Source organism: Corvus kubaryi, unplaced genomic scaffold, assembly GCF_017639235.1.
Source record: "Corvus kubaryi isolate FWS band 111438036 unplaced genomic scaffold, C.kubaryi_AGA036_p1.0 66, whole genome shotgun sequence".
NCBI classification, from domain to species: Eukaryota; Metazoa; Chordata; class Aves; order Passeriformes; family Corvidae; genus Corvus; species Corvus kubaryi.
This window is the reverse complement of record NW_024582054.1, coordinates 16198038-16221776: the sequence shown is the minus strand read 5'-3', so window position 1 is coordinate 16221776 and position 23739 is coordinate 16198038. Positions and strand designations below refer to the sequence as shown.

General features: G+C 38.7%; 1 protein-coding gene across 2 annotated transcripts; it reads left to right on the top strand.

The window, feature by feature from the left end:
• The first annotated feature begins 2351 nt into the window (after positions 1 to 2351).
• Positions 2352 to 19468, top strand: DIO2 (iodothyronine deiodinase 2). 2 transcript variants are annotated; one of them, XM_042047452.1, is made up of 2 exons: positions 2352 to 3201; positions 14203 to 14834. In XM_042047452.1, exons 1-2 carry the CDS (start codon positions 2980 to 2982, stop codon positions 14773 to 14775), a joined length of 795 nt encoding a protein of 264 aa, XP_041903386.1. In that variant the 5' UTR covers positions 2352 to 2979; the 3' UTR covers positions 14776 to 14834. The 2 variants fall into 2 exon arrangements, with proteins under 2 accessions (XP_041903386.1, XP_041903385.1); XM_042047451.1 differs by having other exon boundaries at positions 2361 to 3201; positions 14203 to 19468.
• Positions 19469 to 23739: the final 4271 nt, after the last annotated feature.

The window sequence follows — 23739 nt, the reverse complement described above, 5'->3', positions numbered from 1 at the left end:
AATGAGAAAAACGATCTTTTTACATTTATTTACTCAAAAGATTTATGGTTTTAGGGTTGCATTAGGGAGTTATCATCCATTTCTTGACTGAAGCTCCCAAACACACAATCTGTTGTAGTTTTGTTTAACTCTATACACACAGTCTGCTATATAGGCAAGAAAGGTGACACAGTAAATACGAACTACCATCTCACACCAGTGCTCCATGGGCTTCCTGCTCAGCTCCCGATGCACTTCAAAGCTCTGTAGCTGTCTGGTCTCCAGCTGTCTTACAAACAACCTCTTCACCCATGAAGCATGCTGTGGGTAGGGGCAGTTGTTTCACAGGAACCCAGAATACATTGTGTTCCCAGGGTAAGTTCTTGCCTGACTTTACCTCCAGGGAACAGGAAGCGTTTGAGCTGGACTGTCCTCAGAGCTGTTTGCAAACTGTTCTCAGAAACAATGGCTGATGATTCATCTGGCACTGTCATCAACTATCTCCAGGCCTGCCGTTTAACAGGCCTTCCCAAAATAAAGAAAGGGGACCTTCCCAGACAGAATCATGTATTTTTTAGTGGTGGATCTACAGAAAGGTAACTTAGGCTTAAGAGTGCTTGTAATCAAGTGATTACATATGCTTGCCCGAGGTCAGACAGTAAGCTAGTTTAGCAGCTCTGGGGACCCTTGTTCCTGTCTTGTGCTCACATGACATGAGCACACTGACTCATCCATGTGTGGGGATACATAAATGCCTTCTTATAACGTGTTTTTGCAAGTTTTAGTAATAAAGCCAGATCTGTGAGGTTGCAATCCTTCTATGGCAACAGAACACTGTCATCACCAACATTTGACTTAAAAATAGTTTGAATAAGAAACTCCGTCTTTTTTTTTTGTTTTGTTTATGCTAGTAATGCAGAAGGTCACTGGTTTAATTTGTGCAAACTTTTAGAGTTATTTCTATGAGTAAACATTTGCTGGAAGATATCCTGTCTGGGTGATATCTTTTGCAAATGCCTGAAATTAAGCTACCTAAACAAAGTTTTCTTGTGAGAACAAGACAAGACACGGGATGGCTTTTCTAGAGGTGTACATCTTTGTATAATGACAGGCCAGGTGATATTACAATGTCTGAAAATTAAAGACCCCAGACTAGGTAAGATTGATGGTGTCTACCTTCTGCATTTGCTAGCAGTGAAAGGATAGTGATGACTGATGAAGACTAAGATATATTAATAAAGTAAGCTTGTACTCCTCATCAAGGATGTGAATTGACAGAGGTTAGATATCATGCTGGCATCTCTGGGAATGAAATGTATCCGGTGAGGAGAGCCTACGTAAGAACTTAGTGAACACATCCACTTAAAACCAAAATTATGGATGTCTGCAACAGGAAATGCATGAAATATTTACCTAAGGGATTTAGAACCATGCTAAAAAAACCCCCAAACAAACACATGTACTGTAGCTCCCCAAAAACTCATGTGAAAAGAGGACTAAGTATTGGACTAAAAATGTGAAACAAAAAGAAGTGCAAATGAACAAAAAACCTTCAATGTGGGGCTGTAGGGGATACTTGCAATTGTTAAAGTACAAATGGCTCTAACAGAGGAAATTTCTGTTTTTTCTGTACAAGATTTAACCAAAAGTTAGTTAACCTTAGTAGACTAGTGGATGTAAGTAGCTATCATAGGGGTATATTAAAGTCCTTCAAGCTCTGCTGATTAACAGCGTTTATGACTGAAGCATATACTTCTTTAGGCAGGGAAATTTAGCTTCAAAAACCCAAATCCATCAAAAACTACTTTTCTTCCTTTCTTATCTCCTACTCTTACATATCAGTAGATGAAGTCAGTGATAGGTGTTCACCTACCAAGAAAACAACAAAAGATATTTAAACACTATATATGTACTTCAGGCAGGTGGGAGAAAAATGTACAGAAATGTTCCCTTTCTTGGGGTGCATCCACTCACACACCTTCCTACAAAAGACAAAAGGACAAAGGAAAAAAACAACCATAAGAGAAAACCTATCAACAACAGAAGTCTGTGTTGCTGTGTCACCTTCCATGTCACATGAAAATACTTCTTCCAAAATTTGGAAGCATTTTGTAAGAACATTCAGAAGCATATTGGGTTTTTTCTTTTTCCTTTTCAAAGGAAAGCAAAGTTCCACCCTTGCTCTCCGTGTCTCTTTTTTTTCTCCTCTCTCTTAAGGGAAAAAAAAAAGTTTTGAGAATTTAATTTTTTCTATTCACTGCAGTCCTGGCCAAAGTAAAGCCCTCTTTTACATTGACGTCAAGATCTTTACTAAGATTAGGGTTTCATTTCTCTATTGCAGCAATTAGCTAGGGAATGTATAAAAGGCTTCAGGGAAGCAAGCTAGGACTCCAGAGGGGAGAGCACTTTGCACCATAGGCAGATAGCAAAGAGAGAGTGCGAGAGGAAGAAGGCAGGAATACAGAGACGCGGAGTAGGAGGGGGGGGCGGGGGAGGCAGAGAGGGAAAGAGAGGGAGGGAGGCAGGGAGGAAGGAACAGAAAGTTTATGTACATAAACCTTTTTTTAAGAGTATTGTTGCACCTGGGAGCTAGCTTTACTGACACAGAAATGAGAGGTCTGTTCAGTGCTTAAATAGCTGGGAAACAATGGGATAGTGCAGGAAAGTTAACAATTAACAGTCTCAGCTTAAATTTTGTAACTGCAGGGAACTGGAAACACAGCTGCCTCTCTCTTCAGCAAAATCAGGTCTCCTGGTTAAGAGAATTTTTGTTAACATCTAAATATCTGAAAAATAAGCAGCTTGCAGTTGAATGAGCATCGTGCAGTTATGATTTTAACCAGCCTGCTCATACTTAACTATCTCTGCTTATTTTAAAGACAGCAGCTGTGAAAGGGGTAATGAGGCTTTTGAAATGCTTTTTACTTTACTCTTTTAAATGAGGGTACAGAGCAATAAAGAGAGCTGAAGGTATCCGGCTGAGGAGAAGCAGCAAGGAAGATGGGTCTGCTAAGTGTGGATTTGTTGATCACGCTTCAGATCTTGCCGGTCTTTTTCTCCAATTGCCTCTTTCTTGCGCTCTATGACTCTGTGATTCTCCTGAAGCACATGGTTCTGTTTCTGAGTCGCTCTAAGTCTGGGCGCGGTGAGTGGCGGAGGATGCTGACCTCGGAGGGGCTGCGCTGCGTCTGGAACAGCTTCCTCCTGGACGCCTACAAGCAGGTGAGTACGCGGGGATGGGGACGGTGGGGTTGGGGTGGGTGAGCTGGGATGAGCATCCCGCTCGTCAGCGGGGAAGGCAAGGGAATGACTGTGGTGCAGACTATCTCCTATCTGATGTTAAATTTGATGGGAGAAGTATAAGCTGAAAGGAGCGGTACTTCTGAGTCGGGGTTAAGAATTCACGAAATTCTGGAGCTGCTGACTCCCTGCTAACCCTCTGTGCAGCCTTGGCCACGTCACTTAGTTTAGGTGTGCCTCAGTTTCCCCAACAGCATGAATAATAATCTTCATGTTTTTAAAGTATTTCAAGATCTTCGTGTAAGAGTAATTGTAAAATACTCTAGATGTTTTCGCAGTTGTAGTTTATTATGTGAGATCCTCAGATATGATAAAAAGACTGCATCTTCAGATAGAGCTCTACATAGAGGTTAGCTATATAACTAGAGTTGTTTTACCTAGAGTAAAATATAGAAATGAACCATTGTCATTACACTGGCATTTTCTATTACTCATACGTTAACTTTTATATTGGAGGAGACATCCAAGTAATAGTAAAACTGTTCACAAATTGAAATAGTGGCACTTTTCCTTCATGAAAGCAGTGACAGAGGGACATGTCAGAGATTAAAAATGAACTTGACTACCTGTCGGACAGCTGCCTGGTGATTTAAGTTAATAAAGTCAGTAACAGTTATGCAACATATACTTTTCCTTTTAAGATTTCTTACAAACATTACCCGGTGGAACTGCCCAGGTCTCATGAGGTAGCTAGAATTCCCTTTTATAGATTGAAAAGGTGGACCCAAACCCATGACATTTCTAGCACAGACCACCCAGTTAGTAAGTAGAAGAACTGGATTCAGAGCTCTGTGGCTTTCAAAACAGTGCTTAGTCTGTTAATTTGTTGTCTTATTTAGACCATCTAATTTAACATACTCCATGTGATATCTAAGGGTCCTATCCAAAAGATACTCCACTGAAATATTTGTTTTTGTATTGCCTTCCCCCCAGTTCACTTTCACACTTCTAGAATAGCCTTTGTGTTTGCTCTTATCTAAAAATGTGAAGAGCTGGTGATGTTGGTGTTTGCTGACTTTGTGATATGGAATACCATCTGCTTAGACCGAAACCTAAGCCATGGGGACATTAAGTTTCAGTGTAAGACAAATATAAATAACTTTAGCTTTTGCCAAATGGGTCAACCTCTTATTGCCACCCCAGGAATCATCCAGCTGGCTACCCAAATAAAATAATGCTGAATGAAGCCCACTATTCTAGCCCTTCCAGGCTTTGCTTTTATTCTCTTCATAGACATTAAGTAAGTACATTTTACAGTGGCCTTGTTAAATGGGTCAGTGAACACAATCGTTCCCATTTTAAAGACAAGGCAAGGCAGGACAGTTAACACATGACTTGGTCAAGGCTCCAGTGGAAGTTGGGAGCACGACTGCAACAGTCAAGTTTTGAGGTCTCATATTTGCAATCTATGTGTGCCCTGGGGTGTGGAGAAGTTGTGAAACTGTAAGAAACCTTAAATCCATGAGATATTTTCAATCTCTTTTTGCTTAAATTACACACAATTTTTAAAAATTAAGATATTGCATGCATTTCTATAGCTTCCAAAGTCATGCATTGGCTTTCCTTCAGTATCATTGATGTTAACTGTGGAAGCTACAGGTATGATGACTCTGTGTTATTTTTGGTATTGGCAATGAAACTCATACCTTGAACTTTGGTAATTTTATTCTCTCCCTTATCATGGTCAAATCACCTAGGTTGTTCAGGTCAATCAGGCCATAAGGTTCCTAGAATGAACTCTGGGCCTCAATGAACTCAGCAGAGAAATGCATATAAAACATAACCAAATTTTATCACCTTGTTCCAAAAAGAGGAAAAAGTCCATTCATGGCAGCTGTCCTTAAGACAAAATGAATTGACCAATGATTCATGGAAAGACTGTTTTACTTAATAGAATTATGGGCCATAAGGACAGCAGATCTTTGGAAACTCTTGTTTGTCACAGAAAGATAGTTAAGTATAGAAATCAAATTATAAAGGGGAAAAAATAAACTGAGAAGCAATATTGGAAGAAGTCTTATCACCCCCACAACAGATGAGAATCTTCTGCTGCTTCTGTAAGGAAGAAAAAGGAAAAAGTTTCATCTGAAAAGTTGTACTAGTGGAGTTGAAAAAGGTTGAAACATACTGTGCTTTGTAACATACTTAAAAAACATGAGAAATAGTGAAATATATCAAAGAATGTCCCACAAAGCATATTTTTCCTTAACTAGCCCTTTTCTAAATCCTGACTTGAATTACCCAGTTGTGATACCTTAATCTGAGACAATATATGAGAAATGAAAATATTATGGAATCAGGGCACTATACAGCATGGCAAAATGTAGCCGATACCATAACCGTGATTGCTTGTTGCTCCAATTTGCCAGCTAAAGCCAGGTATTAGCAAATTACTTAAAAAGGTACTCAAACTCATTCTACTGAGTAGTATTTATAAGAAAAATCACCATTTTTCATGTAGACTAGCAGAATTGCAGATGTCTGAGATAACCAAAGCTAGACTGCCAGTTAGCAGAAGACTGGCTCAAAGAACTAACTGTGCTTGGTTTTACTATGTTTTGTGTCACTCACACAGAATCTTCCTGAGTACATTTCATAATATTTCTCACAAAAGTACTTGATGTAAAATTTCTATTCAAAGAAAAATTTATTGGAAGCTGTTCCAGAAAAACACTGTGAGTAGATACTATATTCAGAACTAAGGTAAATTTGTTACAAGAAAGGATCTTTGCCTTGAAAGCATGCACTGTCCCAGAATTGATTTTTTTTCAAGGAATAGTGTGTACAAGATATGGTCTTGTAATGGTTAGAGTATATTTCAAAACAGCTATTCTGATTTACTTTCTCATTGTCTAGAAAACCTTATTAATATCCAAATTTCAACTTTTTTTTCTGCTTTTTGTTGTTATTAAGTATCATTGCACATGATTTTTTGGTGAGGACAGTTATTTCATAGGCAAGATTACCTAACAACAGTAGAAGATTTTAACATCCTCAGTGGGGAGGCAATGCAAATTTTGTTGTATTGTATGCAGAGAATATTCAGTGTTCTTTCTTATTGGAACATTCTATATGACTGGTTTTCTCCATATTTTAAAATCCTCCTGGAATCAAAATAATTGCTCTTTTATTATGATTTTTAATGTAAATTTTACTAATGAATAATATATTTCTTTTTACTTCCTTAGCTCTGAGTTCAATATATGTCAGACTCGATATTGTCTACACTGCACCAGCTTTGTGATTTATAGACCATTCTCCTATTATTTTCCAAGAGGCAAGCATGTCTTACATTACAAGGGAGTTTTTAGGACCAAACTAATCATCATAACAGAGATAAACAGAGCTAGTAGTCAAGCTACATTAACTTTCTGTAATTGAAAGAGTGTAAATGTTTTAAATATTATTTTTATATGTGTGTGTGTAGGTATTTACAATTTTATATGTTCGCACGTATAAAGATCTATACATATATACATATTTGTCTCTACATATGTACATACATATATGTATAAAAAGGCAAAAGTACACATATATAAGCATACATAATCTACTTTTCCAGGAGTCAGACTCTCTCATTTCTCTGTGTATGTATACACATATATATGTGTCTATGTACACATATATACAGATGTGAATGCAGCCACAGCTATTGCTGAGAGAGAAAAACCAAGACTTTTTGGGAGGGTGTTAGTGTAACCATGATTTACATAGGCTATTCCTACAAATGCCAGTGAGGTATTTGTTTTAGCTTAAAGCATGTATACTGAATGTATCACACATCTGCAAAAATCCAAAGAAAAAGCTGAAGAAGTTTTGAAAAAAAAAATGCAAAACCTTATTTTTACCTGCTAAGTTCTATGCTTTATTTAGTAGTGAGATGAATCTGTTTTCTATGATTCCAAAGGTGAGAAATTTTTGTCTTAACACGCTTTTAAAATACATTCAAAAATGGTTGCACCCATTAGCGATGCCTCCCTGCTGCTGGGAGCTTTTCCAGTGCCAGGTATGAACTCTGCGTTTCAGCAAGGCAGGGCTATCATTCATGGTCTCAAGTAGAAAGCTTTAATGTTATCCTTGAGGAAATCCTCCCTCTTCACCTCAGTGTAGGGTAGTTAGAGGGAAGACCTTAATGGCCTCTCCCTGCAGCAGCCCAATGCTTAGGAATGCTGTGGTGCACCTATGGTGGCAACATGCACATGTGCACATACACAGAGACGTGCGTAACTGTGCGTCATGGGCCTCAGAGGGATGCTGGTATCTCAAGTGATGGATGGTGATGGGTGTGTGTGTACTTGTACAGCTTTTTACTGTCTTTAGAATGGGCCAGCAGCAAGCTCCGGCATGACAGTCCCAACACAGGGGAATAGCTGGCACAGGATCCCAGGTTTGTGGCGTAGGCCCAGCTCTGGATGTAGCAGCAAGCAGAGTGGTTCAGTAAATACCTAGTGAGATTTTCCTGGGTTTTCAGGCAGGCACAATTAAATTACCTTTGGCTGCTTTTGCCTGCCTGGTAGGTACATGCTCTAAAGTAAATCAGCATGCAAAGCAAAACAGTCCCAAACCTGACATGTTAAATGTGTACTGCACAACATTATCACAAAGATATATGTGAAAGTAAAATAAAAGCATGATTCTCTACCTGGTCATTGGCTGTCAAGTAACTCTTTGCTTTTTGGGGAAACATTTTAAAGGTTGAAACAGACAGAACCTTCATACTTACTATTTGTATTCATTTTGTCTGGCAAGGTAAGGAAGTATATCTCTCTGCCGTTGACTGTGATAAAGGGAATTTGTGAAAGAAAGTCTGTTGTATAATTTCAGGGTTTAGAACTAGACATCGTGTGGTATTAAAAATATTTTATCTGTTTTACAAAGTTCAGCTTTAGCAGAATTGTTTTCATTGACATTTGCAAATGAAAACAATCTTGAAAGAAGTGAGAAAAACAAAACTGAACCAAACCACAGTTAAAACTTCTGCAAACTTTGGAACATAAATTCTACGGTATTTGGCCTTGACATTGCAATTATTATTAAAAAATTGTCATTATTATTAATATATAATCATGTTTGTTATAGCTGTGTCTGAGGACCAACCTAGGCCAGGGACCCACTGTACTAGGCCGTGTCCCAACAAGAGGAGCAGAGAGTCGGTCCCACGGAACTTAAGAGTTCAAACATTTAAAACAGACAAAGGGCAGGAAAAGGAATATGAGGACTTTCGTCCCACATGGGGTCTCATCCCACTTCATTTTGCAGATCTAAATTCACTTCTTCCACACCACCTCTTTGCACTGTTCCATTTTCACCCTTACGTGTGAAAAACTGACTAGAAGGAGTGCTCGCCTTGCTGTCAAAGCTTTGACAACAAAAAACCCTGCCCTTTGCTGTGATAGACACAAAAAACTGTGATAGACACAAAAAAATTAGCTAACAGGCACTATTCAGGAAGAGGATTGTACAGTGTTCTTGCGTGCTGGCTCTACCTCTCTGTCAAAACCACCACTGTGTATTCATACAGTGCTAAAGCTGGGTAAAAAAAAAAAGTAAAAAACCATCATCCAAATGAATATCAAATTCCCTTCATGTGCTGAGTAACAAAAACTGATGAAGGCCTCTATCACCTATAGGTAGATCCCAGTGGCCATGGTGTAGTAGGCCATGCTCCCATCTTGAGGGAAGCATAAAGCCCTTTAGAAGCATGCTCCAGGCTCCCCAATCACAGGAACTAAAATTAACTTCAAGAGTGAAAGGCAAAAGGCTCCTTTATGCTTTCCCTGTGCCATGCATACTCATTTGTGGGACTGGCGGCTTTTAAATGGAGAGAGCAGCATTTGACTAGTTATTTTTATCTGGACTGTGCCCTATTAATTTGTCTCTCACTTCCCTCCGTCAGCTCCACATACCCGATCCCAAATAAAAGGCTCTGGGAAAGCTTGAGTCATTTCTAGTCTCTACTCTCTGATTCCAGTAATTCAAGTTGCCACCTTCCCAAGACAAATGAACAACTTGTGCACCTTTACTCTACTCCAGACAAGGGTGTCCTGTTAATTTTATCAACTGCACAACTCTGGGTCATGTAAATAAAGAAAACAAAAATAATAGTTTGTAGAATTCCCCAACCAGAGCCAAATTATGATTTGGATGAAGGTATACTTAGCTGAATGGGATCAAATCAAAGCAGAGAATTCAAAAAAAAGCTGAAGGGTGCAGGGATTCAGTTCATTACCAGTCGCTGCACTCCAGTCCCAAACACGACACAATATGTCCATATTCAAATGACTACTATCACAAACTGCTATTTGTCTGGCAGCACCTATTTTTTAGGGAGTTGACACAACCTGATGAGTCTTCCAAACTGTATGAAAATCCCTGATGCAGGGAATGAAAGCTGTATTCCAGTGCACAGGATCCCAGGAACGTTATGCTGAAACTGATAAAAGCAAAACAGGAAAAAAGAAAAGGTAAATGAAGAGGCAATGTTTTGTCCATGGGGCTTTACCTAGTCCTTATGGGAAATATACAACAAAGTTAGCAGTATGTGCTATTTCTAGCCTGCAGTTAATGAATAGGGCTTTCTCTCCTGCTTTTAAGTCTCCTTCATTTTGCAGGCTGTGTGCTAAAGCATCAGCAATCTTGTTCCCTTTTCACTCTGCATGCAGACTGAGAACAGGCTGTCAGACAAACACAAAATTCTCACAAATGATGCAAGTCACTGCTTTGGTGTTGCTGCTTGCCCCTGCTGATGGCTGGGCTGGCTCTCAGATTTGGTTGGCCTACCTTGCGTGTCCCATGCAGGCTGTGTGGGAGGGGATGCCTGCGTGCTGCTTGGTTTCTACCTCATTCAGAAGGCTGGCACTGAATGGCCAAATACTCATGCACAAAAGTACGTGATTATGGAAATGCTGGGTTGCGTGTGAGGGGAATTCTGCTGGTTTGTTTCTCAGAATTTATATTTTGCCTGCCTTTGTGTAAGGTTTCAAAAGCAGTTTGGCTGAATACATGGATGTTTTTGTTTGTTTTCTCATTGCATTGATTTTCTTTTCCAAGAGCTATTTTTTCTTTCAATAAATAACAACAAAGAAGATGGCCAAGGCCTACAATGCAGATGATCAGCAAGGATGATATTGTCATCCTTGTCAATCGCTTCAGAGTCTGGTGAAATAAACAGTCCCTTGGGAACGTCAGTGCTTCATCAAGACCAATTAGTGGATCTGCCGCTGCTATTTATGTTTAAGCATTAACGACTGGGCAGGGCTGCTTTTTGGAGTGCCTGACACTGGCATGGAACAAGGCACCGACCTAATTACTTCTCTACAAGAGCAGAAAATGCCTCGTGAATGCCTGCTTGGCAAGGATGTCTCATTAAGGGGAAAAAACCCAACACAAGCACTCCTAGAAACAAAAATTGAAATGATAGGTAACCTGCGGCCATGAGACTTCCTTCATGGCTGTGGGAAATGAAGAGAAACTGCTGTAAGGTGATGTATAGCTGTATAGATGGATAAGGGCTTCTTTGTACTTTGTTTCCTATCTCCATCTATTTTTATAGTCCATAGGGAATATGAGAGACAGAATGCAAACTTGTGTTGTTGAAGAACAGAAAATATGTTGCCATCTTTGGTATCAGTGTTAAATAGGACTTGAAGGGCATTCCCATGTTGGTGTCTGCTGGAAGTTATTTTATTAGTCTGTTTCTTCAGGGTTTGCAAACTGGCCTAGGAAATGAAAGGGTTTGGTAGACCTGAGTGAGGAGTTGGTAGTGTGGAGTTTATGATACATAGCTTCTCTTTCTGCTTAAAATGATCAAGAAGCAACCTGTGGTTTCCCAGTTCAAGAGTGGTGGCTAGGTATTTTCAGACATGATAGTTTTGTAAAACAAAACCTGAGGAGTATGTAGAAACAGCTGCTCAGATGTTTCTTTGGTCCTAAGCAGTTCGATTCATTCCTGACTTATAGGTGCTTCTTTTTACCTTTATTTTTCTTCTTCGCTGAAAAGGGAGAGCAAATATCAGAAATTTGAAGTGTGCTGTTTAAATGCGATTTGTGAGATAAATTGCACGTCATTACTTCTTTTCTTTGACTGGATGAGCACACACTCTTAAATACTGAGGTCCATTATTCATCTAGGGAGTGGGTGCAGCACAAATACTTACATGTCAGGCTTTGCCCAAAAGGCACGTTCTGAGCAATATCGCTCTGAAAAAGCATGTATGGTAGTGCAGGAACAGTTAAGCTTTCTAGGTAAAGAGGGATCTAGTGTTTGTTCAGATATGCATGTGCGTGTTTCACGAGATGTACCCTTTTATTGGCAGTCACCAATTTATCACAAATTGCTGAATTGTTTAGTTGGCTTCTGGATTGAATGAAGCCCCCAGGGTGATTATATGGATGCCACATGATCTTGACCTGTATATTTCTTTGTTCAAGTGCAGCCCTTTACCTTATTCACTCCTGCCTTACCTATCTTATGTCACAGAATGGCAGAGAGAAATTTTCAGTAGCTGAACAAAAGACTACCTGCTACCTGCTAAGGTGTAGGTGGCCTTAAGTACTGTAAGATGTTGAATGCTACTTCTTAAATGCAAGAGCCTGAGTCTCTGAGCCTGCCTCTCCAGACAGATAATTTCTTGTCAAAAACTGGGATATAGTTATTTTCTTTCTTTGAGTCCAGTGGACAGCATGCTCACACATCAGGTCCTAAACTCAGCTGTTTCAAGCCTCTTGCTTTCAAAGGCAAAGCACGAGTCTTTTTTTAAATGGTTACTAGGGCTCTAACAGATAGCAATGCTGCAGATGCAGCAAGTTTTTACAGGGATGGGGGCAAAAGGGGCTTTGCTTTCCCAGAGCATCATTGGTTCTCTTGACTGTGCTGCAGCTGCACATCCTCTGCTTCCAGTGGCAGGATCACCACATGCTTGGCCTGGAGAGATTTGTGGGTCTCAGGCCATTTTTCTTTCTGTGGTTCTCTTCCTTGCTGATCAGTGAGTGAGAATGGCGGCATGGTTGTGTTTCAATTTGCCCTATCGAAAGGAGTCAAAATAATGCTTATAATCAGGTGCCAACATGCTGTGAGACATTCTCATATAGCTGTGAAGTCTGGAAGCTTTAAGGGCTGTGTCTTACAAACTTTGCTTTGATTAGACTTTTGCTTCTATTGTTATTCTGATGAAATAGTGCAGAGTTATGAATAACTGCAGATTTGTTCAAGGTAGTCAGCTTTCTGAGGGAGAAATGGAGGATCCAGTATCAGCAAGCTACTTGCCTTTGGATCTATGTGCAGCAGCAACTGCATGAGTTCAGTATTCAGCTGTTCACTCAGCTTCTCACTGCATCTGACTCCTATATTGCATCTGATACCCTATAACGCCATGTAAAGCAGAAGTGCACCAGAACTCAGTTATTTAGTCAGGTTTTACACAGTTCTCATGTAGTGTTAACTTCTATAGACTTTCATTGCAGCGTGGCTTCAGAAGGAAGTATATAAAATGTAAAAGACTTCAGACTTTGGCTCTGTATGTTTCCTTCAAAGCAACACTTCTGAACATAATCAAATAGGGGACTGAGATAGAACAGTCATGAAAATACAAAAGGATAATTGCATTGTTGTACTAGAGATTGGTGTTAAAGGCAGAGACATAGGAATTGCTGTGGCAGAGCTCATTAAAAATTAATTTTATTATGCAATAATGTTTTGTGGTTCTATAGTAGTTATCAGCTAAGAATCTTGGAGCCCTCTGCAGGCTCCACCTTATTCTGGCATTCCCTCCTGTGAGTTTCTTTTCTTCTGTCTCTTTTTTCTATAGACTTGCAAATAGAAGTGGTCAGGCAAAATGACCTTTCCACCATTGTCTGTTGGGTCTTAGTTAGATCTGAAGTTGGAGCTGAGACAGTTAATTTTCATCTCATCCTACTTCAGCCATCATATAAACTTTCCCCTATTCCTGCTGGTTTTTTTTCCCCCAACCATCTTGTAAAGAAATATTGCAGTAGAGGGAAATGTGTCGCTCAATCACTGATGAAATTACTGCGAAGTGGTTAGAAGAAATTTTAGAGAGCACAATCTTGGATGATCCACTGTCAAAATGGTTATATATATTAAGTGGGCATCTGCAGAGATCTCTTGTGTTGGGTACTCTTGAGTATTTTTGTTCTTGGACTGCAGGATGGAAGAGGATATACAAATCTGCAAATCTCTCAACATTGAGGGGCACTGAGGGTGTTGTGAAGGTCAGGAATATAATGCAGAATGATTTTTGAGAATTGGAAAAATGGCTTAAACTGTAGGTTGTAGGCTGAAAAGGGACCTAGCTTTATAACACCTTACTAGCTAATCCGAATGAACAGGCTACTGTTTTGCAGACACAGTCATGGTGTCTCATAAAAAGCAAACATCTAGAATATATAAACAGGTGTAGTCTGTGAGCTACTTCATTACATGAAGTAATGGTCTGATTATACTGAAAATTAATAAAAACACTGTTGAAGTTTTGAACAGTGAGCTTCAAGGACAATACGAATCAAGTGGAGAGAGCTCATGGAAAAGGCCAGTGGAAAAAAAAAAATGTCTCGCAGAGGAAAGTTAGAAGAAATTTGAGGTAGTCTGTCTGAAAGCAAATACAAATCTCCAAATACATAAGGGTGGACAGGACCATTTATGTAGTGGACATGACAGACCTCTTATCAAATTTTTTAACATGAATGAAGTAGCGTACTTGTCAGGCATGCCACATTTTCCTGAACTGTGAGTGCAGCTGGACAAGACAATCATTTTGAAGCTGCTGCTTTTGATGATTTGCTCTGTCCCTATGTGACTTGTTAGGTGTACTCTGAACAGGTGACTATTTTGAAAAAAGTTGTCATAAGGATACTGCACAAGCAAGTCACACTAACTTGCTGTGTTTTAATTTGTTCTGCCAACAGGTCAAACTGGGAGGAGAAGCCCCAAACTCCAGTGTAATCCACATAGCCAAGGACAGTGATGGCAGCAGTAGCAGCTGGAAGAATGTTGGTGGCAAGTGTGGAACCAAATGCCACCTTCTGGATTTTGCCAACTCCGAGAGGCCACTGGTGGTCAACTTTGGCTCAGCTACTTGACCACCGTTCACAAGCCAGCTGTCAGCCTTCAGCAAGCTGGTGGAGGAGTTCTCTGGTGTGGCTGACTTTCTGTTGGTCTACATTGATGAAGCTCACCCATCAGATGGCTGGGCTGCTCCTGGAATCTCTCCCTCTTCATTTGAAGTTAAGAAACACAGAAGCCAGGAAGAGAGATGTGCAGCTGCTCACCAGCTCCTAGAGCACTTTTCCTTGCCACCTCAGTGCCAGGTGGTGGCTGACTGCATGGACAACAATGCCAATGTGGCCTACGGGGTTTCATTTGAGCGAGTATGCATTGTGCAGAGACAAAAAATCGCCTACCTGGGAGGCAAAGGCCCCTTTTTCTACAACCTTCAAGAGGTTCGGCTTTGGCTGGAACAAAACTTCAGCAAAAGATGAAATCCATTCTCCACAGAAGTTATGTCAACAGATGTGTCCCTTAAAGGTGATGCAAAAGGGAAAAAAAAGAAAACATATGCTAGTGTGAATAAAATCTTTCCAATGATTGCAGGAGAACACATTTGATAACAATGTCAAGTGAATGTTAACTAGGAAAAGAAAATTAAACAAAAATCTAGCTCCACAGAAACATTGTCAAGTGAAAAAATCCCACTCCTGCTCTTGCTATGGGATAGAAGAGGTGAACAGGCTTCTCCAAAAAGGTGCTGCTGGCAAGCAGGTAGGGTGGTGAGATAAGACCTGTCTCTCAGAAGCTCCAGTCCTGGGATGAGGCAGAGCAAAGGTTTCTGCTTGGAAGGCATTCCATGGAAAGGCAATGCTGTACATTACATCAGAAATGCTTCTTTACACCCCTGTGGCCAATACAAGGAACCTGGGAAGAGCAGGGGGTTTGCAATTACTTTGTATACAGATGCAGTGCAGTGTGGCAATTTTCCTCTCGGTAGAAAATGTATTGTTCAGAGACTGCAGGAACCACATGCAATGCAGCGCACAGGCAGACTGGCTGTTCAGAGCAAGATGAACCTTTGTCTGCTGGTATTTGTACTCTCTGTGGACACCTCTGCACAGCATATTAACTATGTAATGCTACCTACATGTTTGTATCCAGTGTGCAGGCCTGTGCCTGCTGAGAAAGATGCTAAAATCTATGGAGTTGGACCAAAAAGACAAAGGTGATCAAATAAGCCCATTACCATTTGAAAACTGAAATACCTGCACTATTTATAACACAACACTGAGAACCATCTAGAGCATGTATCCTGAGACAAAACTCAGCTGAAGCCAACCAAACCCTTGGTTCTCAGAGCTAACAACACACATTTATCAATATTCTCTGGTTCTCACCTCTGTTTCTTTACCCACCTCCATCTCTTTCTGTCTAGCAATAGGCCTAAATGTAATTTCACTTTTAGCTTTTAAAAAAAATAACTTATTTCTCTCTGGTTTTTTTTCTTTTTAATGTGAGATAATTACCTTGCAGGTGTATTTTGGGGATGGGGAAACTTATGCACAACTTTACCTCATTGAAATGGAAACCTATCCTGTCATTTACCCTGTTAAATGTAGTCGTGCTGACTTTTGCTATCTTAGATACCCGAAACTAGTTTATAGCTACCTTAATCTGAAAGTTGTTTGCAGACTTAGAAATGATTAGCTGCAGTTCTGCTACCAGATGAGCTGATAAGTCTGTTTCACTCATGTTCTTGAAAACCTTCCCAGAAGAGAAACAGGGAGGACAAATTAATGTGAATAAGTGTAAAAGATGGCAGAACTTTCATATGAATGAGTATGAGGAATTGATTGTTATGTTTAAAGAGATACTGTGAACTTAGAGTATATATTAAGTTTAGGTATTTCTAAAACTAAAATTATTTTATCAAGCCTAATGAAAAGTCATATTTATAATGAGCTAACCTATTAGAGCTGATAAATGAAAACCCATACGGAGATGGGACGATCCAAGTTTTCTCTCATCTTTGGCAGAAACATGAAACAGATAAATAGAAAAAGTGGCAAAAATCACATTAGGTCTTTTAATTTCTCTTCCTGCCCATTGTCAGTAATATGACGTGTTGATACTAACATAGGAAAAAATAGAAAATACATAGGTGCTTTAATTTTCACAATGCCCATTAATATTGTGAACTTCCTCTAGCTTGGCTGTTGGTCAACTTAGCCAGTGTAGGAGGAATTCAGAAATGTGTTTTCAAGCACAGATCTGAAATAGTGGCAGTAACATGGGTAATTTCTCCCATACTCAGGTTCATGCTTCCCATTCTTCTCACATTTTCCTCCATACACTGTTTAATACACACATGCGCTTACAGAGTTGGTAATGTGCACCAAAGAAGGGTGTAAAGAGTGTTCCTCAGATCTCCTGGTGAGCCCCACTTCTCAGAAGGCCCGTGTCTGTGTGTGTGTGTGCATTTATATGTGCATCCATATGTATAGAATACAATTTTATGTATGTGTATACATATGCGTGCACATATAAGTGGTGTTTAAGACCACTAATAATAATTATTCTCTCCTACCTGTTACTGTAAATCATAGCTCAGTGTGGAAGATTGTTACAGATCTTCATGACTAACTGGGATGTATAACTGAATTTTTAAAACCTATTATCATAGAAACAGTAACATAGCCAAACGACATGGTTTATTTAATCCAGTATCCTACCTCTGACTGTATCAGATGCTTCAGGGGAAGGTGCAATAGTTTTTAACTTACAGAATTTTTATTAGCTTCAGCCCTTATTATTTTTCCCTTGTCTAAAGTTATTGTTGATGTCTCATCATCCCTATGAGAGGCTGATTTTGAAGTCTGAGATTTAAATATTTTGTGAGGCTTACTAAAATAAAAAAAACCATCCCATTTAAGATCAAAGAAAACAAAATGAAAACAGATTTTTTTCTTTCATATTTAAATTGGCTGCTCTTCAATGTCATTCTCTTCTCTTGCTGTTATATGCTAAACCACTAAACATAAGTTATCCTAATTTTTCTTCTGTATGTCGGTCATTATATAATCTATATAGAAATTTGCATACCTTTTGTTTGTTTCTTTAGACAAACAATAACTCATATTCTTATACAAGTCCATATTCTTTCCTTGCCTCTGAATCTCTCCTATTTTTGCTACACTGTCCTTTTACTCAGGTGAGTAAAGATGTAGACATTAATCCAATTGAAAATCTGCATTGATATACCCAGCACAGCATCTTTTCCTTATTATATCCTATTCTTCAGTAATCTGAAACTTTTTTAAACCATAGCAACTCCATAGCCTTTGTAAAACTTAAACTAGTAAGTCTTTTCATCTTTTCCTCATTATACACTTGAAGTCTGAACTGTTTATATGGGAAATGCTAGCCAAATGTTTAGCACAGCTGTTGAAACATACCTTTAGCTCAGAGGAAAGAGTCTGAATTAGTAATTCAGTTTGTTAATATCATTTGCATATTTAAAGTTACAATTATTTTTCAAGTCCATTCTCTCCTTTTTAATTTCCATTATTTTGTCTTATAATTCATAGATGCCTGTTTATCACATAGTATACAGGAATTATAAAATTGGCTCCTGTAAATGGGAAAAACACATTAATTTTCCACAAATAAAAATACACAATAATTTCTTTTCTTTCTTGGCAACATATATGACTGTCCTGCCTAAAATTTATAGTTATTCCAGCCTCACTGATTATCAAGACAGAAATGCATTTTGCAAAACCTTGGGTTTCCCCAGAAAACTTCTAGTCAGAAAGCAGGGCTTTCTTCAAAGACAAATGGACATAAAGGAAAAAAAAAAGGAAATGGATTTTCTAGGAGGCTGATAGAAACATAAGTTTTTTTGGTTTGGTTTGGTTTGGTTTTTTTTTTAGAAAATTAAAAAAAAATATTGAAAATGTTTTAATTAAATGTCATACATTATCCTCAATTGATGGTAAAAGTGGCCATGTATCCGATATCCCAAAATTTTTGCAACAGTTGTTTTGGACCAGGTAGAAATTTTACTACCTTGCTAGCCTTGTACTTCACAGCTGGTCTAGTGTGCTCTGAGGCTGGATCTGCTTCTGTCTCATTCTCACTGTCAGGGCACTATACTATATTACTTGAGGTGCTCCAGTGTGACATACATGTTGAGCAAAGGCTCACAAAATAGGTGCCTGAAAGTATTCTGGAAGGCTACTGTATATAATAGAGACCCCAATACTGTGTCTCAACATTAGTGTGGGAAACTTCCAGTATTTTTCGTTTTGAGCAACGTAAAAAGCTATTCTGGGCTATCATCCTACATTGTTCTGTGCTTAGCATCTGTATTTAGCACTGTATAAAAGGAATGTAAAACATTTTGTGCAGATGAAAAACTATAGAATTTTGCTCTTTCCTTGTGTAGACAATGACATAAATTTAAGGCAGCAGGAAAACATGCCCCATATATTAAAAAGAAGAAAATGCATTATGAAATATGTTGTTGAACAACTGTCTGAACACTTTGAAAAACAAAATGCAGTGATTTTTAGGAAGGTGATCTTGGTGGGGAAACCTACAAAGCTTCTCAAAAAGGTATTTGTGCTATGCATCCAGGTGTGTGCAGAGGGAAGTTATGTTTCTGCATGTGTGAAAGTGGCTTTTCTGATGTGGAGTATAGATTTAAGAGTTTTTAAGACTTTCATTCAGTACTATAACCAAAGGAGTAAGAGGTGTCAGGTAGGGAATATTGGCCAGTTTTGTACGACTCGACACCATGTCTGTGGGAAATCCATATTCAGTTGGCCCCAATTTGGAGTCCTCAGTGAAGAGAGATTGGGGTGAGACAGAGGGGGCTTGTGTGCTTATGAAGATCGCTAACAAAAGAGTGATCAGCTCAGTTAGTGTTCAGATGCCCTCACACTGGCATTCCTCTGTGCACCTTAGTGTGTCTACACTGGAAAGAGGCGTCTCTTTGGGTCTGTTAATAAGATCGCCGTGGTGTAGGTGCCTGTGTGTACTGACTATGTGTGTGTCATAGTTTAAGTGTCAAAAATACACTGCAGGAGAGCCAGCAAAATTTTGTTACAATATGGTGCTCCATGAAATGTGCTTTCTAGATTTGTTTTTCTTGTATTATAATAAACGATAAAGGAAAATATACCTCTTTTGTGTTTTATTCTAATACTGGTTGCTAATACACAGTGGAATCTTGACATTTGACCTAGAAAACTTAAAACTATATTTAATACAAAAGATTATGCCACCCTGACTAGATCTTAAGCAATACAAGAAAAGTCCCTTATAAGTGGTGGGACTAATTTACTATCTGACTACTCAAATTTAAGAAAGGTAAAGGGGAGGGAAACAGAGAACTACAAGGACAGTATTTGAGTCTGCACAGAATTGCACTGTTCAAAAGAAAAAAGTGCTTGAAGAAAGCATGCCAAGCTGTATACAGCACATGAAACCTGGACAAATCGGTTATGAATGCATCAGCTATAAATGCAACTCCCATTTCAATGTACAGGCAAAAGATCAAATTAAATTAAAACCACAGCTGAATAGCAGCTACAAGAAAAAAAAATCAAATTAAAAATGTGCAGCAACTTTTTAAACAAACTCACTTTGTGATTTAATTGTAGTTTAGAAATTCCCTCTTCTTTGTCATCCTTTGTTACAATAAGTTTTATAGGACCCTAAATCTAAAAACTGATTCTGAATATAGGTAAGAAGGAAAAAAACAAATCACCAAAAGGAAGACCATGTAAAAGGTTACATTCTAGTTTCCCAAACAGAATTGCTCATTACAGTATACTTTACAGGCCTTGAAACAACCAAATAAATAACTCTCTCTAGATTATCTAGTTCATATAACAAAAATAACTCCCAAAAGTACTGAAAGGATAATTTTGAGTTGTGAGAATATTCCTGTAGTCTGCCTGTTAGTGAATACAACCCTTATATCAATTGTTGCTATAAGGAGCTATTCAGTACTTCAGAAGAAATAAAAATACCTTTCTCACTTCTTATTTCACAGCTGTGTAAATCAGGTGAAGGCAGATGCGATGAAATAACAGTTTCATTAGAAAATAGGACCATTAATAAATGACTTGTTAACAAAAAATTAGACTCTGGACACTCCTAAATATTTGTGAGAGTGTTTTGGGTTTTTCTGGAATAGGTGATGTCCATAGTAGAAGCAAACGAACAAAAAAATAGATTATTTATGGAGCAATATCTCAAGATGATTGACTACTGCTCAAGATCTTGCTTTCTGACAGAGAATTCCTGAGGCATAATAAACCTTTCCCAAATATAGTCTTCAAACAAAAGACCTAGATCTTAGTTAAAAATTTTGATTACAGATAAGTCAACTCACTCTATATGCTTGTGTGCTTCTAATGTTCATGTTAGTGAATCAATGAGTTTAAATGTGTCTTAGAGGGCTAATGTGAAATGGAAACACATATTCAAAATCCTTAAGGATTAAGGATTTGTAAGCCTTGTTATGTGACTTGACTGGAGAAGGAGAATCCAATTTAAGTCATATATATGAAACATATGAATACATCAGAAGTTTTAGTTGTCTCTAAGATAGTTCCTGTTACATAAAATTAAAGAAGTAGCAGGCAGGAAAAATGCTCTTTGTAAGTCAGTGTACCCCATATTTTCAATATGCGTATTTTTGTTATTTGTAGAAAAGCTACTGTGGGTTAGGTACTGGTTAGGTGTTCAGGTAATAGGAGGGGAAGTTTTCTTAAAAGCCTTCTCTTCTTTAGGAATTGATCGGGTTTGGATGTCCTTTAACCCTGTTCTTTTTTCCTTATATCCTTCCTGCACCTGATTTCCCATGAACCTGTCATACCATTGGTGATGTTTCCCCCATTTGAGTCTTTGGTTTTGCAGAGTTTACTTAAGGCTACAGAATAGCTGAGGTCTTCATTTCAAGTATGATGTCAGGATGTCAGCTGTCAGAAGTTCAAGTGAGATATCGGGAGAATACAGTATTTTTTTCTGTTTATCTGTGTATTCTCAGTGATCATCATCTGCATGTGGGCTTGTTCTCAAACATATTTTTTTCATGGCAGCCTGCAGAGCTAAAACTGGCTTTCTGGGCAGATTATAACAAAACAAACAAGCTTTCTGCAGACTGGGAGTGAACATACAGGTTTTCATCTCAGCCCTAGCTACCAGAGTTTGTATTTCCCTATGTCTGCCAACCATTTGTCAAAACTCATAACAACGCTCCAGCCTCAAGCAGGGTGAAGGTCTGAGCACAGTGACTCCCATACACTAGACCTGAGCAGATGTCTTATGAGACAAATCTTTCTGAGGTTTTCTCGGAGATTCACGGGAAATTAGACCAGTTCTTCCAAACCAGAAATTGGTGGATTATGCTTGTAAATGAAAAGCAGTTGCTTCATGAGAAAAAAAATCTTGTAGCTGATGCTGCTATGGAAGGAGCAGCAGATTATTGCTAGCTGCAGAAATTGTCTCTCGTGATCCTTGCAGGTCTTCACAGATGGGCTGAACAGCAGTGCTAAAACTGTCCACAGTAGTTCACATGAAGACTGAACACACCTAATGGTAAATAACACAACTTTGTCACTTGTGCTTCTCAAGGCACCTCAAAAACAGAAGTACATCTCTACTATAGACTAATTTGATAAAAGCTAGGCTGGATGCCTGACTGAAAGTGCACATAAACATTAGAGCTATTTTCTCAGGGTATTTCTCTTGCCTGTCGCCACCATCTGTATAACTCAGTATAATGCTGCTTCTCTGTTGTCCAGTACCATGGCAAACAGTCCAGTACCACACCCAGCTCCTCCTGAGCAGATTGTAGTGACATCTTAATTTACACTGTGTGACACTGGTGCTGAGCTGAAGTTCACGTCATCCTGTTTTTTATTGGAATGGTTATTTCCGAGTCAACAGATCAACAAGTTTCCTAGTACTATTTTCAGCAGCAGAAGTATCACAGTAGGTGAGGTAGGGAGAAGAAAAGTCCAACAGACCTTTTTTTATTCCAATAGGACTTACTATTTAATGGTAGTTGCAACAATTTTCTTATTATATGTTTATTATGTATGAAAATCTTCATGAAGCTTCCACTTGTATTTACTTAGATCATCACATTCTAGCTTCAGTGGAACTTCAGTATCTGACATGGAATTTCACAAGACATAAGTATTTTTTTTCAGGTTTCAGGAACTGTAACTGTGACAAAGTCAGGAGATGGTCCTTAAAGTTCATGATGGCTGTTTAGAGTTTCTCCTGTGAGTCGTTGAGGGAAACACAAAAATAATCATTGTCCTGTATCATGATCCCTGTCAATGTGAGGCAAAAGGAAGATTTTCAGGGCACATGGCAGTCCTTTGTGGCTTCCAAAGCCTTCCTTACTGTTATTGCTTCTGTTTTGGAGTGGATCACCACTCCCTGAGAAAAAGCCTGCTGGAGTGCCCCAGTGGTGCAATGAGATGTTTTTCCTTTAAAGGACAGAATTTCCCCTCAACTGACCACTCCAGAGCAACAACACAAAAAAAAAAAACAACCCCAAAAGTCCATGAGAACTAGGTATGTTTCCATTCCCAAACTGACTGCGGAGGAGGAAGATCTTCCTGTTGCGTTTATACTGTTTTAATCAATTTCATGTTTTCTCCCACTACAGAAGTGAATGTGCTGCTTCAGTGATTTGAACATTTACAATGCCAAAGCAGCCCAGGCTACTTGAATCTTTTTGTGGCCCCTCCTTCCCCCTCCTTTCTTTGTTTGGGGCCAGGTAAATAGATAAAATAAGTCATTACCGAGATTACTGCAGTCTGGATCATTACACAGAATACCATCTGCCAGTATTTTGTCAAGCTTCCTTCTATTAAAAAGCCATTAGATTACATCTGACATTCATTTATGATCAGCAGATAAACCAGTTCACTTGACAGATAAATAGGAACCCAAGCAACTATTTTTTAATTGTGACTACTACCATATGTTGTCACTCATGATATATTTAATCACTGATCATGCTTTAATTAAATATATCTTAAACCTCTTTGTCTTGTCAGTAGAAGAGAAAAACAGATGGCAATACTTTGATGTGGCTTTGAGTTTACTGTAGACTTATATTTTCATTGACATGCAATAAAGAATTCAATTTGAAAAAATATATATATATGTAGATGTAGCATGCATGCAGGTTTACTTCTGATATTTGGAGAACAGGAACTGTTGTGTAGTTGGTGATATTGTAATTTTGAAGAAAAATTCAGAAGTAATAGTAGTATTTTTATTAAGGAAAAGGGCTTTCACATACTGTCTTAAAGGTTTTTGTGTACATTTGTTGGAATACCTATTTTGAATATAGTGGGCAACAAAAATATAGGATATTCCTGTTAAGTGTGTAAGTGTGCTTAGACTATGTAATTTTTACT